At 53.4% G+C, this 14920-nt stretch overlaps 1 protein-coding gene across 1 annotated transcript; it reads left to right on the top strand.

Moving 5' to 3' along the window:
• Positions 1-9601: 9601 nt before the first annotated feature.
• Positions 9602-13638, top strand: Cdsn (corneodesmosin). Its single transcript, XM_052164474.1, has 2 exons — positions 9602-9686; positions 12029-13638. The coding sequence occupies exons 1-2, from the start codon at positions 9602-9604 to the stop codon at positions 13636-13638; spliced, it is 1695 nt and encodes a 564-aa protein (XP_052020434.1).
• Positions 13639-14920: the final 1282 nt, after the last annotated feature.

The following is a 14920-nucleotide window of genomic DNA, read 5'->3' as shown; positions in this document are numbered from 1 at the left end:
CTCAGACTTCCTCTTCGTAACTTTTTTTTTTTAACTTTTAACTTTTTTATTTTTTATTTTTTTTTTGAGACAGGGCTTTCTCTGTGTAGCCCTGGCTGACCTGGGCCTCACTCTGTAGACCAGGCTGGCCTCGAACTCAGAAATCCACCTGCCTCTGCCTCCCAGAGTGCAGGCGTGCGCCACCACACCCGGCTCCCAGGCTGGTCTTGAACTTGTGGCCAGTCTTACTGCTTCAGTTTCCTGAATGTTAGGGCTGTAGGCATTAGTTACCTTGCCTCTTATTTTGTATTTTGAGACTTGGTCTCACATAGCTCAGGTTGGACTTGAACCTGCTATATGATGACCTTGAACTTTTGACCTTCCTGACTCCACCATGAGAGTGTTGGGGTTGCAGACCTTTACCCCTACCAAGACCAGAGTTCTTTGAGGACTCAGTGCTGGGCAGAGCCCTCATTTCTCCTGTGTGGGTGTTCCTCAAGCGGCCACCAGAGGGCAGACTAGAGCACCTTAATTGGTATTTTTTAAGGAGCCTCCTTTGTTCAGGCGGTTGTCAGCACAGGGGGACTGACTGACCCCTTTGAGATGAGCCAGGTAGCTGAAGTGAGGTGAGAGAAATTGGAGACCAGGAAAATTCCAACATCGCCTGCTTGGTTTTACAATCATCCCTTTATGCAATCTTCCGTGGCCAATTCGTGTGCATGTGTGTACGTGTGCCTGTGGAGGCTGAGCTTAATGTTAGGAATCATTTCCTGTTGATCCCCCACCTTATTCACCGAGGCAGGGTCTCCCAGTCAAACTCAGAGCTTACCAATATGGCTAGCCCTGCTAGCCCTGCTGATCCGGGGACCCCCTCCACCTTCTGAGTCTGGGATTACAGGAGAGCTAACACCCTTCCAGCTGGATCGGAGTTTAGGCCTCTGGCAACCATTCCTCTTGCCCATTATGTTAATTATTCCAGAAGCCAACTCTAAAGCTGGTGACGATTATTAGGGGGCTTGAGAGTGGTCCTACTCCCCTAGTAGGGGATGTGGTGACTGCAGAACAGGTGAATACAGGTTTCTGGAATAGGACATCGTGTAGTGATACATGCTAGGAAGCCCAGTAATAAACACAAACATACGTGGAGACAGAGACAGACAGGCAGACAGGCAGAGAGACAGACAGAGAACCAGTGAGAGGGAGTCAGTCTCGAAGTGCAGGGGTGGGAATGTGATGACTGGGACATACTTTCAATATTATTTATGTGTGTGCACATGTGTGTGGAGGTCAGGTAGTTTTTAGCAGTTACTTCTTTCCTTTCACAAACATATACATACACACATTCTTATAGATACACATACATACAGATACACACAAACATACATATACACACATACATATATAGCCACATACACATACATACGCAAACACATACATACATACACATATATACACATACACACATACACATATACATACAGAGAGAGACAGACAATCGGTGTGTCAGGCTCATAATGCAGGGGTTGGAATGAAGTGACTAGGATATACTTTCAAATCATTTATATCATTTTATATCATTTATGTGATCCACAGCGCATGTGTGGAGGTCAGGAGGTATTTTCCAGGAGCTGGTTCTCTCCTCTCACCCTGTGGAGGGAGGATCGCTGTGGTTTCTGCTCCTCTCACCCTGTGGAGGCAGGATCGCTCTGGTTTCTGCTACACACTCTATGCTGTGTGCTGGGTGATTCTTGCATCTATACCTCCAGTTTCTCTGCAGGGGTGCTTAGATTGGACTCTGATCGAGTCATCTTTCCAGGCGACATCTTTTAAGTTAAAAACTCACCGAAGACCCATCTGAGGAGATGACTGGTGACGAGAACAGCCTGGAACGAGGGAGCAAGGCATCATGGGAGTATGTGTGGCAGGCAGAGTTTCTGTATGGGTTGGTGTTCCAGGGCACGCAGTGGCATAGTGCTGATGTTCTGAATTTACTTTTGTGACTCCAGAGAAGGAGATTCTCCATCTCCTTGAGCCCCAGAGAACCTGGGGGCATTACTATGAGGGTGTCAGCATGCGGCAGTGTCCAGGGGCTGGATTTGTTCTCTGTTCATCTGGTGTGCTAGCTGACATAGCAGACCCCAGGGAGAACAGAAGAGAAGAGCAGAGATGACCCACAGGGGTGTCACGATGGCCTAGAAGTCCCTCTCAGTACCCACCCTTCCAGCCTCCCTGGAGGCCATCTGACTATATCTGACCCTCCTTCCTTCCCTCCCTCTCTCTGGCCTGTCTTGCATTTTAGTCCTGACTGGAAAGGAAGCTGGATCTCCAATTCTGGATGACCAATTAAAAAGCATTCCGGGGCACAATGGGAGAATGACTGCTTAATAGGCGTGCTGATTGGCAGGTGATGAGCACAGTTTCCCCAGCACGTGTGCCACAAAGCAGACAGGAGGAAAATAGTGTGTTAATCTGAGAGCTAATCACACCCTCTTCTGTGTCTTCTCGCAGGACAAAAGGGGTGGTGGCTAAATTAGATGTCATTTATGTCACTTACATAGGGCTATGTTTTGAGCTCAGGGAACATGACTGTCCCTCAGGTGACGCGGTGCGGCTTTGGGGAGAGTGGTGTGAGGGGAGAAGAGTCCGGGTGCAGGAAGTCTGCTGAACTTACCAATTCTTCCTTTCAGAAGCCTGGAGATGCACTTGGCTCTGACCCCAGCCTCACTTGGGTCCTGGGAGGGACCAGTGAGCTGCTAAGAGGAGAAGGATAGGTGCGGGCAGTGTGGAAAATGGAATCTGGCCAGGCTGAGCTCAGGAGGGAAGTCCTGGAGGAGACACGTGGTAGGAGCTGAGGGGCAGAAAAGTGAGGGAGGTTTCACTGCAGCTCACACCACAGAACCTTCTGAGGGGGGAACGTAGGATAGATGCTCTCAGCGTGTGACTCCCACCAGGGATAACGCGTTACACGGGGAGGGGACACCCACTGGAACCCCAGGGGTTCTGATCCTGGGCGCTGCCTTACCCCAGCCCAGCATCTGATTATTTCATGATTGGGGGGGGGGGAAGCCTGGAAACCCTCATCGCAGCCTGCAAGTGAGCATTGCTGTGTGTCAGAGATATGGTGCATCCCTTGGGGCAAAATATAACCCACAAGGGGGGAACAGTGGCTTAGGGGAGTCAGTCACCCGGGTGGAATGAGGGCAGCACAGACTGAGGCCCAGCAGGGAGTCAATAGCTAGGCCCGGGTCTCCGCTCTCTGCTCACCATCATGGGGCCCCTGGAGGTCCCCCTCAGTGCTTCTGGGGACTTTGCATGTGGCAGGAAGGGGAGGGGTGTGAGACAGCCTGGGGGGAAGGAAGGTATAAGACCCAGAGAGAGTCACTATATATACCCTTGAAGAAGCAGTAAGAGGCAGCGTGGCTCAGGCACAATCCACAATCCAAAACACACCACGGACTACTGGCCTCGGAGATGGCTCTGTCAGCAAGGTGCTTGCTGGGCAAGCTTGAGGACCTGTGTCTGAATCCACAGCATCTGCATAAAAGCCTGTATTCCAAGGGCTGGGGGGATCCAGCGTCTGGCCAGTGAGTGAGCTCCTGGCCAGTGAGAGACCTTGATTGCAAAGAACAAATGTATTCTTTGTGTGTGTGTGTGTGTGTGTGTGTGAGTGAGTGAGTGTGTGTGTGTGTGTGTGTGTGTGTGCGTTTCAAGACAGGGTTTCTCTGTGTAGCCCTGGCTGTCCTGGAACTCACTCCTCTGTAGACCAGGCTGGCCTCAAACTCAGAGATCCGCCTGCCTCTGCCTCCTAAGTGCTGGGATTAAAGGTGTGAGCCACCACTGTCTGGCTTCAAAGAACAAATTTAAAAGGTAAATGGTAACTGAAAAGATGCTCAGTGTAGACCTGTCGCTTCTGTGTGCTTGTATACGAACACAGCTACATGAACATGTATGTAGTACACGCACCCTGCATCACCGTGTGTCTCCCAAGGATGAGTGCTGGGAACTCAGGTACAGACACATGTCACTCACTGTCCTAGACTCTGAGGACCTAGGGAAATGTTCTCTGTGTTTGGAAGTTAGACACATTGCAGGAGAGAGTGAAGAAAGCTGGTTGTCTTCCGTACGGTAGAAACTAAAATGCCAGGAGAGTGCTCCTAGGGATGCCAGCAGAGTGCTCCCAGGGATTTCAGTGCTCCCAGAGATGCCAGCAGATGCTCCCAGGGATACCAGTAGAGTGCTCCCAGGGATGAGGGAAGCTGAGAGAGATGAGAACCCGGGGAGCCATATTTCTGTCACAGGGGGCCTAGACTGGTAGGGACTCAACACAGACAAATCCTGTCCTCAGTGCCCTTTGTCAGGGCCACCCATCTGCACTACAAGAAAAACAGCTCTGAGGACATGCCTGGGGGGGGGGGGGCTGTCACCTTCTTCTCAAGGACTGGAGAGAGAAGGGAGGAGCTAAGGACAGCCTCACTCCAACTGTCCTTACACAGGAAGGCCTCACTCCAACTGTCCTTACACAGGAAGGACTCACTCCAGCTGTCCTTACACAGGAAGGCCTCACTCCAGCTGTCCTTACACAGAAGGCCTCACTCCAACTGTCCTTACACAGGAAGGCCTCACTCCAACTGTCCTCACACAGGAAGGCCTCACTCCAGCTGTCCTTACACAGGAAGGCCTCACTCCAGCTGTCCTCACACAGGAAGGCCTCACTCCAGCTGTCCTTACACAGGAAGGCCTCACTCCAACAGTCCTTACACAGGAAGGCCTCACTCCCGCCGTCCTTACACAGGAAGGCCTCACTCCAACCGTCCTTACACAGGAAGGCCTCACTCCAACTGTCCTTACACAGGAAGGCCTCACTCCAGCTGTCCTTACACAGGAAGGCCTCACTCCCGCCGTCCTTACACAGGAAGGCCTCACTCCAGCCGTCCTTACACAGGAAGGCCTCACTCCAGCTGTCCTTACACAGGAAGGCCTCACTCCAACTGTCCTTACACACAGGAAGGCCTCACTCCAACTGTCCTTACACAGGAAGGCCTCACTCCAACTGTCCTTACACAGGAAGGCCTCACTCCCGCTGTCCTTACACAGGAAGGCCTCACTCCAGCTGTCCTTACACAGGAAGGCCTCACTCCAGCTGTCCTTACACAGGAAGGCCTCACTCCAACTGTCCTTACACAGGAAGGCCTCACTCCAGCCGTCCTTACACAGGAAGGCCTCACTCCAACTGTCCTTACACAGGAAGGCCTCACTCCAGCTGTCCTTACACAGGAAGGCCTCACTCCAACTGTCCTTACACAGGAAGGCCTCACTCCAGCTGTCCTTACACAGGAAGGCCTCACTCCAGCTGTCCTTACACAGGAAGGCCTCACTCCAGCTGTCCTTACACAGGAAGGCCTCACCCCAACTGTCCTTACACAGGAAGGCCTCACTCCAGCTGTCCTTACACAGGAAGGCCTCACTCCCGCTGTCCTTACACAGGAAGGCCTCACTCCAGCTGTCCTTACACAGGAAGGCCTCACTCCAGCTGTCCTTACACAGGAAGGCCTCACTCCCGCTGTCCTTACACAGGAAGGCCTCACTCCCGCTGTCCTTACACAGGAAGGCCTCACTCCAGCTGTCCTTACACAGGAAGGCCTCACTCCAGCTGTCCTTACACAGGAAGGCCTCACTCCAGCTGTCCTTACACAGGAAGGCCTCACTCCCGCTGTCCTTACACAGGAAGGCCTCACTCCAGCTGTCCTTATACAGGAAGGCCTCACTCCCGCTGTCCTTACACAGGAAGGCCTCACTCCCGCTGTCCTTACACAGGAAGGCCTCACTCCAACTGTCCTTACACAGGAAGGCCTCACTCCAGCTGTCCTTACACAGGAAGGCCTCACTCCAGCTGTCCTTACACAGGAAGGCCTCACTCCAGCTGTCCTCACACAGGAAGGCCTCACTCCAGCTGTCCTTACACAGGAAGGCCTCACTCCAGCTGTCCTTACACAGGAAGGCCTCACTCCAACTGTCCTTACACACAGGAAGGCCTCACTCCAGCTGTCCTTACACACAGGAAGGCCTCACTCCAACTGTCCTTACACAGGAAGACCTCACTCCAACTGTCCTTACACAGGAAGGCCTCACCCCAGCTGTCCTTACACAGGAAAGCTCTCTCAGTCTTTCCTCTTTGTCATTCACTTCCTTCTCCCCGGCCCAAGCCCTAGGAAGATCCCTTCTGTAAATTCTTACCCATCAAAGGCTCTTGCTTTGAACTTGGGATTCCTCTGGGGAAGGGGTTGCTCTGCCCTACCCACAGTTTCTTACCCAGTCAATCCACTGCCTAGGCACTCACTCTCCGATAGAGCGCCCAGCTCTCCCTGCGAGCAGCCTCCTGAGGTAGCCCTGGCCTGTGCAGACACTCTGCTAGCATCCCTTGTCTCCACCTCTGATCACCACTGGCTTACAGCCTGAGTTGACAGCTTAACGCGATGGACCGATGGACGGGGAGAGACCTGGCAGGGGAGAGACCTGGCAGAGAATAGCAGCCCCTTTATCTGCAGAGGGTACAAGCCAAGAGCCTGAGGCAGGGCAAGCATCCTCTGTACACTGACTGCACTGAGGTTTAATTTACAAATTAGACCCAGTAAGAGCTAAGCAGTTTTAAGCAAGACAATTATAATGATATACTGTATTGAGCTATTGACAAATCAATAAATTGCTTATTCCTGCATTTCCCATGTATTATTATTATTTATTTTTATTTATTTATTTATTTTTTGGTTTTTCGAGACAGGGTTTCTCTGTATAGCCCTGGCTGTCCTGGAACTCACTCTGTAGACCAGGCAGGCCTCGAACTCAGAAATCCGCCTGCCTCTGCCTCCCAAGTGCTGGGAATAAAGGTGTGTGCCACCATAGCCTGGAGTATCATTATTATTATTAAAAATATTTACTTGCTGGGTAGTGGTGGCACACACCTGTATCCAAAAAACTAAAAAAACCAAAAACAAAAACAAAAAAATTACTTAATGTGTACTGGTGTTTTGCCTGTATGTGTATATGTGAGTGCATCAGGGATCAGCCCCTGGAATTGGAGTTACATTTGTGAGCTCCTGATGGCTGAGCAGCCAGTGCCCTTAACCATTGAGCCCTCCCTCCACACCCTTCCGTGCACTATTTTCAGACTGTGGATAATGGACATGGGAGGGAGGGAGAGAGACTGGATAAGGGGGAACAGACAGGCTTTCAGTACTAACACAGAGAACAGATTGAGGCTTCCAGGTCCCAGATATGGGCAGGGCGGTGAAGGACGGGACAGAGAAGACAGGAGGAGAGAGGCCGGGTTAGGAACGTGACTGTGTGGGTGGCTGGGAGCTGGCGCGAGGCCGAGAGAGACTGTGCCTCCCCCAGCCTAGTCTGACAGCAACAGGGAGGAATGTGAACAAGAGAACAAGACAGTGCCTACTCCGAGGAGGCTCGGGAAGCTGTGCTGGAAAGCGGTTTGTTTTTTCTCCACCCATTTGGGGATGCCCACATTCTCAGACCACAAAGGCTCCTTTCCCTGTCCTGTCCCGCGACTCCTCACCCTGCCTCGGCCCCATTCCTTCCCCAGATCCTAGCTGGGGCCCGAGAGTCTAGGGAGGGGTTGGGGAGACATCACAGGCTCCAGAAAGAGCAGCCTCTCCACTCTGTCTGGGGTGAGGGCTCAGAGTGAACGTCCCGCTCCAGCCAGGGAGCCTCCCTGCAGGGGACTGCATTGCGGTCCTGTTTAATTTATTCTCTCTGATCGTCTCCTGTTTGATCTTTATAAACCTTTGAAAGCAGTCCATATTTAAAACAATTCCAGTGGGCTAGAAGATGGTTCAGCGGTGAAGAGGACTGACTGCTCTTCCAGAGGACCTGGGTTTGATTCCAGGGACTTTGAACACGGGCTAACAACTATCTGTAACTCCAGTCCCAGGGGAGCCAACGCCCTCTTCTGGCCTTTTTAGGAATTACACACATGTGGTGCATTTATACATAAAATCATCCACTATCCATCCCGGGGTTTGTTGTTTTGCTCTCTGCAGTGCTCCCTGGACCTCTTAAGAGGTTTATTTGTTTTATTTATCTGAGTACAGTGTAGCTGTCCTCAGACACACCAGAGGATGGCATCAGATCCATTACAGATGGTTGTGAGCCACCATGTGGTTGCTGGGAATTGAACTCAGGACCTCTGGAAGTGCAGTCTTAACTGTTGGCTGAACCATCTCTCCAGCCCCCACGTTTTATTTAATTAAACTTAAATAAAACAAACTCAGTGGCTTATACTGTTTTAAGTGTTTGTGGCCTGTGTGGCACAGGGAGAGCTGGGGTGTCAGTACCAACAGAGGACACATTCACTACATCTTGGCCCAGAACTTGGGGCAGGGCAGGGAGAAAGGGAGGGGCCAACCCAAAGTCTGAGGGATAGAGATACCTTGTGGCAAGATGGACATCTGGAAAGTAGGAGGGGCTGAGCAATGGAAACTCAGGGGCCCTTCCTCTGAAACTGATACTCCCACAATTCTAGTGAGCAATTCACTGGGGTGGGGCCTGGGCTACAGGAGGAGGGAAGGACATTAGTGCAGGATCCCGGGGCTCTGTCCTTCTGTCCTTCAGGGACCCAGGGGCTGGTCTGGCTGTCCTTTATCCTACTCAGGCACGGACCTCAGGTGCTTTCTGTTTGCCCATCTAGGCCGGGGCGCAGGCCAATGGGCAGCCCGGCCACCCCCTTTCCAATTAGCCTCGTTGGCCTCTTGCTCATCCTTAGTCTGGGTCACAACCATGGGTTAGGGACTGTGAGTGGCCTGTGAGTCACCGAGGCCCAGCTATGACACGGGTCCCAACCCAGTCCTCTCCCTAGTCCAAGCTCTGGTGCCCACTGCCCACTCTCACCCTGGCTGGCCCGAGAGACCCCAGAAAGGAGCCTTCAGGTTTTCAGTGTGTGGATGGCCAGTTTCTGAGAGGAATAAAGGCCTGTTTGGTGATGGGGCACTTTAACAGGTCTGTAGCAGGCTGGCGCTTGTCAGTGGCTTTAGGGGAGTCCAGCGTGGTGCGCTGGTCTTCAGATCCGAAGCAGAAGACCAAGGCGGGGAATCCCGGGGAACCAAGCTGGTAGGAGCTACAGTGTGAGCCCTGGTGGAGTGGCATCGTATAGTGGGCTGGGCAGGGGCCGGCAGGTGCTTCTCAGGGCCAGGAGGGAAAGCTGCGCTATCCACTCTTTGATGGAGGGCCGCTGAGAGGATGGGCCTTGGGCAGTCAGGGAGGGAAGAGCAGCGTGACTGGGTCCCTCGGTGAGGGTGGACAGCTCCCAGGAGGTGGCCCCGGGGCAGAGCACCTGGTTCTGGTCAGGCAATGAAATGCTGATGAAGGCCAGCTGGGGTAGGGGCTAGTGCCCAGTGGCTTCAGGTCCCCTGCCGTGCAGTCACCTCTTCTGCTGAGTAGGCAGATGTGACACCGGATTGCCTCAGCTTCTCCGGCCACACCAACTTCCCCCAGGCAGCCTCCCCCTCCACCCTCCTCCTCCCCACAGTGACTCCTGCCCAGAGAATGTCCAGCCCAGGCATAAAGGTCCCGGTGCCCAGGAGTTTCTGTCAGTCAGGAGGCCACAGCGTGCACAATGGGTTCCTCTCGGGCACCCGGGATGGGGCGTGTGGGAGGGCATGGGCTGATGGCATTGCTGATGGCGGGTCTCATTCTGCCAGGTAAGAGTCTGGGGCCTTGGGAGGGGGGCAGTATGGAATGCAGACCATTGGGAGGGGGCATCCAGTCCGGGAGAGGCCCTAACACAGGCACAGGCAGGGGTCTGGACCTTTCTATCTGGGACGCCTCCTCATCCTTGCCTGGCTCCCACTGTGTGGTCACTGTAGGTGAATTCTTTTGTTCTTTGCTTCACGGTGACTGACCAGCTGGGTGGACGCTCTGCCGCCAAGCCGTCCCCCAAGCCCTGTGTAAGCTTGTTTCTGAAACCTAGAGAGGAGGTTAATATCATCTAGCTTCAGTTTCCGACTAAAATGATGCATGTGACGCAGCCAAAGAATTTCTAGGTGGTTATATGAACACCTGAAGGCACAATCAGCCCATTTTACAGAAATAACCATTGCTACCATCTCCAGAGCTCTCAAGCATTTTAGATGTATTAACTTGCACGCATTTATCTATTTTCTTATCTATTTATTTTTACTGAGGTTCTGGGAGTGAAGCCTCAGACCTCATGCTTGCTAAGAGATCTAGGACCTTTGGTCCTTTTTGCTTTCTTTCTTTCCTTTTCTTTTTCTTCTTTCTTGACCCAAACTCTTGCTTTGAAGCCCAGCTGAGCCTCCAACTCAGCCTCCTGAGAGGTAGGATTGCAGGCGTGTTCCACTCTCTGAGTCTTTTAAATGCTAGACTGTAGCTGGCACTTTAAATACATTAGCATTTTGAGATATGCATGGTAGACTTGCTGTTCCCACTCTGTAGCTGAGGACCTGGAAGGCCCAAGAGGTCAGGAAACTGGCTTTCGATTGTACTTAGAGGTAGGGTATCCAAGAATCTGAGCCCAGGTTGGGTGGCTTGTGGCCTGTGTTAAGGTTAAAGGGACAGAGGCAAGGGAAGGGTTTGTTGTGGGGCAAACTAGGCCAGCCTGCTTCTCTCTCTCTCTTTCTCTCTTTCCCTCCCCCATCCCCCTCTCTTTCCCTTCCTCCCTCCCTCCTTCCCTCTTTCTTTTTCTTTTCTTCTCTTCTCCTCCTCCTCCTGTGTTATTCTAAAACTTGATCTGTAGACCAGGCTGGCCTTGAACTCGGAGACCAGAGACCCTGCCTCTGTGTCCTGAGTGTTGGGATTAAAGGCTTGTGCGACCACAGTCCGGACATTCAGAGCTTTTCTTTTCGAGATGAGGTTAGGGAGGTGGCCGGTGGCAGCCATCTGACTGCCAGTGGTGGACCACTCTTGCAGTAGTGATTAGGAACTGTGATGTCTAATTTGCTGCTTTCGGATATGGTCCAGAGATATATCATGTGGTCTTCAAGGTGGCCTGTAGGGAGGCGTGGCCGACTTTGCCTTTCTGAATACATAACCCTGAAAAGGCTGATGTGTAGTTCTGAGGGGGCTGGGGTGAGCAGAAGGCTCTGAGGTGATAGCTGTGCAGACTGAGGGAAGAGGAGCATGGGGCTGGGAGCAGGTAGTCAGTGGAGGATAGGTCTAAAGATGATTCGAGGCAGCAAGTTTTCAGTGTGGAGGGGAATGGGGGCAGCAGGCGACGTGAAGGCTGGGCTGGAAGAGATTGATAATGGTCATGTGCCTTAGAGTTGGGCTCCTGCTTTTGTCCCTGGGTTGGGACAGCGGGAACATGGGTGGCTCAGGGTGCAGTGTCCTGTCACACTGGTACTGGCAGGTTCTGAAGCAACAGGTGAATGCCCCCACATCGCGGCCCCCACCCTGATTTACTGGTATGGCCACAGTTGGGACAGGAAGTAGAGATGCCACTCTTATCTGGTCTGGACTCTCACTAGGGAGCTGGTGGTTGAGTGTCAGCTACTAAGGATGCTCCTCTTCTGTAAGCTGGCACCACTGTGTGAGCTTTCTCTTTTCCTGGGGTTGTGTGTTTCTTTCCTGGCTTGGCACACCCTCCCCCATCAGATCTAGGGCCTTGGGCATGCTAAGCCAATGACCCCAAACCCTGCCTGACCTCTCTGTTCTTAGGTTTGGTTCTATGGTCTGACCCATGATTGCCCCAGGCCGTTCTGCCCCACACCTTCAGCCTCCACACCTGTCTTGTTTCCGACTTCTGTTCCCTTCCCTACTATCTGAAGGATATTACTTCAGCGCCTACCACGTCAGAGTTTCAGCATCTGTTTTTCTTGGAAACGTTTGAGCTGCTCTACTCATCCCCCACTGCCCGGACAATGAAACTTCCCTGCCCCCGTCGTTTCCTTCATAGACAATAGCCAGGCTTCCCTTTTTCTACCTCTAAACTTGCCTGGGTTTCTCTTGGGAAATACTGGGCAGATGACGAGGATGGGGCTGATGGGTGAGGGAGGACCTTACAGACCATTGCTCTCGTCCCCAGGAACCTTGGCTAAGAGCATTGGGACCCTCTCGGACCCCTGTAAGGACCCCACGAGGATCACCTCCCCGAATGACCCTTGTCTCATTGGAAAGACTGGCTCCAACAGCATCAGCAGCCAAGGTGGATCCAGCAGTTTCAGCAGCCATGGTGGATCCAGCAGCTCCCAGGGAGGTTCTTCAGGATCTTTGATATATAAACCAGGAACAGGGTATTCCCAGAGTGGCTACTCTTTTGGCTCTGGTGGCTCCCAGTCAGGAAGCAGTGGCTCTCAGACAGGAAGTGGCGGCTCTCAGTCAGGAAGCAGTGGTTCTCAGACAGGAAGTGGCGGCTCTCAGTCAGGAAGCGGTGGTTCTCAGTCAGGAAGCAGTGGCTCGCAGACAGGAAGTGGTGGCTCTCAGACAGGAAGCAGCGGCTCTCAATCAGGAAGATGGGTAAGCAGCGGTTCTCAGTCAGGAAGCAGCGGCTCTCAGTCAGGAAGATGGGTAAGCAGCAGTTCTCAATGGGTAAGCAGCAGTTCTCAGTCCGGAAGTTCAGGAAGCAGCCGGGAAGGACCAGGAAATGGCTCTGCTCTACCAGTCGATGACAATTCTTCCCGCCTGACATCAGGCACTGCCCAGTCTGGAGGCTCGTACACTTCCCAGAGCAGCAGCAGCTCCAACCTGCGGCCCTGTAGCTCCAACGTGCCCGACTCTCCCTGCAGCGGGGGGCCTGTCATCACACACTCAGGGCCCTACATCTCCGGCTCCCACACCGTATCAGGTGGCCAGAGACCTGTAGTGGTGGTGGTGGAGCAACATGGCTCTGGTGGCCCTGGAGGGTTTCAAGGCATGCCCTGTACCAATGGCGGCCCCTCAGGCAAGCCCTGCCCTCCCATCACATCTGTCCAGAAACCCTATGGCGGCTATGAGGTAGTGGGTGGCTCTGCCAACAGTTACCTGGTCCCAGGCATGACCTACAGTGGGGGGAAAATCTACCCCGTGGGCTACTTTACCAAGGACAACCCTATCAGGGGCTCGCCAGGAGCCCCCTCCTTTGCAGCTGGGCCCCCAGTCTCTGAGGGCAAGTACTTCTCTAGCAATCCCATCATCCCCAGCCACAGCTCTTCCAGTTCCAATGGCTACCCATCGGGCATTGTGTTCCAGCCCGTGGGCTCTGGCGGGGTTCAGCCCTGTGGCACTGGCTCTAGCAGCTCTAAGGGGCCTTGCTCTGGCACGAGAATTCAGATCACCTCCAGCAGCTCCAGTACCTCCTACCACCCCTGCAGCGGCGGGGCTTCCCAGGGGCCCTGCTCCTCGCCAGGCACTGGCTCCATCAGTGGAGGAAGCTCCTCCCTCTCCACTGGCAAAATCATCCTTCAGCCCTGCGGCAGCAAATCGAGCTCTTCCGGTTACCCCTGCCTTTCTGTTTCCTCCTCCACGTTGAATGGGGGTCTGAATGGCTCCCCTCAGCCTGTCCCCTCCCCGGGTGTCAAGCTCTGCGGCCTCAACAGCCCTGGAAGAGTGCCCTGCCGTTCCATCCGCAACATTCTGACCCAAGTGAAGCCTTTGGGGCCCCAGTTAATGGATCCCGAAGTTTCCCTGCCACAGGGAGAGCCACTTGAGAAGTCTTAAGTCACGCATGCCAGCTATTTTTCAATTGCCAGCCACCTCCCAACTGGAAGAAGTTCCGGGGCCCAGTTTCCCGCCCTCCTCCCGGGAGAGCTGCCTCACGTGCTGCAGTTAGCCGGGTGATGCCTTTGACTTTATTCAGCACTCCAAATGGTGGACTCCATCCTCCCCCTCCTTTCCTGGTGCTTCCTCACCACGCTGCTGGGGTGCCCTCTCTGCTCGATTGCCTGCCTTAAAACGCACTGTTTCAGGTTCTTGACTGGGAGGTCCTGGAAGCACACCTCCACCTTGGGTGCCTGGATACGTCAAGCGCGCCTCTGCCTGTTTGCCAAACAAGGCAAGTCCAGTCAATCACCTGAGAACCAAACTCCATTTCTCAGCGACGTCTCCACCATCATCCGTTCAGCCAGCCTCTAAATTCATCATGAATCTCACCACACCCTGCCAGACCCATTTCCAACACACCCGTGCCTCCCCCTCCCCAGCTCTCCGTGTCAGCTTCTGCCTGGTTGCACTTCACCCAAAGAACAGATGTTACTCTGTGAGTGTGTGTACCCCAGGGCATCCACAGAATCTGGCACAAATTCCCAGCTCTCTCTGGATCCTGGACAGGGCTCAATAAACTTTGTGGACTTTGTGCAGACTTTTTGCCTTCTTGGCATCCTAGGTCTCTTCTTAGTACCTGGGTTGTATACCTCCTATGCCTCTGGGGGCCTGGTAGTACACCTTCCTTGCCTCTGGAGGCCTGGTAGTACACCTTCCTTGCCTCTAGGGGGCCTGGTAGTACACCTCCTGTGCCTTTAGAGGGACCTGGGTAGTAGTACACCTCCCGTGCCTCTAGAGGGCCCATGTCTCCCATTTCCATTAATAACTCAGCTCAGTGACACCTATACTATCCCTCCTCCCACAGAGAAGGAAAACAATAACTGAGCTGACAGCAGAGCCGCCTACTGTCCAGATCCTTCCTCTCCAAGCCTCACCTCCAAGAAATCTGTCCCGTCTCTGCTTCCCACAGAAACTGGAGTCCTCTCTTCCCTCCAAAAAGCCCTCATTCTCTCCTTCTCTCCCACCTAGCCTTCTCCTTAGAAGGTGAGTGAGCCTCACCTCCTAAACTCCGTCCTCTCTGGGAGGCCCTGAATGCCGACCTTGAGTTTCAGGGACGCTGGACCAGGCCGGGCAAGATTCCTGAACACTGAGCAGGAACCTGGGTGTACTGGGAGCTGGGGGTGGGGAGAGAAAACATCCCGGTGTGGCGGGAGTGCAGCAAACCTGGTGACTCACCAGC

Source organism: Apodemus sylvaticus, chromosome 19 (assembly GCF_947179515.1).
Source record: "Apodemus sylvaticus chromosome 19, mApoSyl1.1, whole genome shotgun sequence".
NCBI classification, from domain to species: Eukaryota; Metazoa; Chordata; class Mammalia; order Rodentia; family Muridae; genus Apodemus; species Apodemus sylvaticus.
Note: the sequence above shows the minus strand (reverse complement) of the source record. Positions and strands in the feature narration are given on the sequence as shown.